The 1,820-nt window shown below is 47.8% G+C and overlaps 1 protein-coding gene across 1 annotated transcript; it reads right to left on the bottom strand.

The window, feature by feature from the left end:
* Nucleotides 1-19: 19 nt before the first annotated feature.
* LOC105559270 lies at nucleotides 20-1,316 on the bottom strand (the record flags this gene model as incomplete). The annotated part of the gene is made up of 2 exons (XM_012007437.1): nucleotides 252-1,316; nucleotides 20-131 (listed from the first exon to the last, which is right to left on the bottom strand). Coding segments are annotated over exons 1-2 (1,177 nt in total), but the record flags the coding sequence as incomplete, so codon positions are not given.
* Nucleotides 1,317-1,820: the final 504 nt, after the last annotated feature.

Here is a 1,820-nt window from a genome sequence, read left to right as displayed (position 1 = left end):
GCCAGAAGTGCGTTCAGACTTTTAGACATGCTTGTGGCATGTGCGGTCACTGCATCAGGAGATGCCGTTTTCGTTGAAGAAACTGCTTCTTTTTCGACACCCTCAGATTTCGACTGATCAGACTGTGCTGTCTGTAAGTGCAGCAACGTGTTATGCTTACGAGAGCACGTTCTGCAACCCCCATATGTGCATTTACTTGAAGAATGCGCGGTCGAACGCAGACAGTTCAGGCAAACTTTACGAGTACGAACCTCTGCTATTCGCTTAGGGATTGGAAGTGCTAAAAATTGAGTGCATTGATACATGAAGTGTGCGCCTTGGCAATATTCACACTTCGCCTTGAAAGCACTATTGCAAGATGCCCTTTGTTTATTTGTATTTGATCGCAAATGGGCAGGTTTCGATGCGGAACTAGCTGATTTATCTGTTGATTCCAGAACTCTACATCGATGCGACAAGAAGTCAAATAATTGCTTCAAGGTGGGCAATTCCGAGCCCTCGAGTGTAGATTGCCATTCACGAGCCGTGTTCGTATCAAATTTAGAACCGACAATATACACTAAGATATCGTCCCACTGGTCTGTCGGACGTTTCAAGGCGCGTAGCGCTTGTACGTGACGCGTAGCGCTATCCGTAATTTGCCGTAATTCGGCGGCGTTTTCCTTATGCATTACTGGGAGATCGACTATTGCTCGGATATGGTTCTGAACTATCGTACGCTTATTATCATATCTTTCTTTTAAAAGTTCCCACGACACGGCGTAGTTGACATCCAAAATTTCGAGCGAGTTAATAACTGCACTCGCGTCTCCCGTAACCGCGGCTCTCAGATACTGTAACTTATGGATATTACTAAGCGATGTGTTTGCATGTATGATCGCGACAAAAGAATCGTGGAAGGGGAACCACTCGTCATATGACCCTGAGAATTTAGGTAAATCAAGCTTGGGCAAGCGAAAGCTACACGATGACCCCGAAGCTTGTGTATCGGTTGCTGACGAAGACGGCGTCGCGATAGGAATTGCGCTTGTAACGGGTCTTATTAAATCTCGCATTCTAGCCGACAAATCGTAATACGCCTGTTCGAACGCGACTCTGTCATTAGCTTCCGCCTCGTCAATAATTTCCAACTGAGATTGCAGATTATTATATTCCTCCCAGTGCCGATTTAACTTATCTTTACGTTCCTCGATATGTGATCTCGTCGCAGGCGAGCTTGTATCGACGGAATCTACATAAGTACGTATCCGCGTACATGCAGATTTAAGTATCGTACGACGTTTTTTAAGACTCGCGAAGTCCGATTCACTAGCCATTCTAACGGATTTCTGATCGAATATTGCCACTGAACAATTTTCGTACCTGTGTAAACACGCTCGACGTGTATTAATGCGCGCGCTGTGGCGTCGTGCGCCGAAGAGGGATGAGATGGGCCCAAGAAGAAGCTGACGCAATATGGCGGCTGAACCTCGTTCGTCGTCCGTGCGCCTGTCGTATGTCCTGTTGCAGGAATGCTCTACGCAGGCCGCGCTGGAGACCTTTGTGCTTGGCTGCTCACCGAGGTTGACTCACTGGCTCGGCAGGATCCAGGGTGGCGTATATGAGACGAGATGCAATGTGGCAATGACCGCCGAATTTTCGTAATGCTGCCGAAAATTCGTTAGAGAGCTTCCGAGATAGCAGGCTCTCTTAATGCTTGTATTGTGGCGACGACAATGCTCGGATGCGATATGCTGACCATCCGGCTCGAAGGACCAAATGTTAAATCTTCTTTGAGGAGAAGAATGCGGGACTTGCGTGCCCTCCACGTGCTCACCGGG

Source organism: Vollenhovia emeryi, unplaced genomic scaffold (assembly GCF_000949405.1).
Source record: "Vollenhovia emeryi isolate VEMERY1.0 unplaced genomic scaffold, V.emery_V1.0 DF946783.1, whole genome shotgun sequence".
Lineage (NCBI taxonomy): Eukaryota > Metazoa > Arthropoda > Insecta > Hymenoptera > Formicidae > Vollenhovia > Vollenhovia emeryi.
The sequence above is the reverse complement of the archived record's forward strand: the minus strand, read 5'-3'. Positions and strand labels throughout refer to the sequence as shown.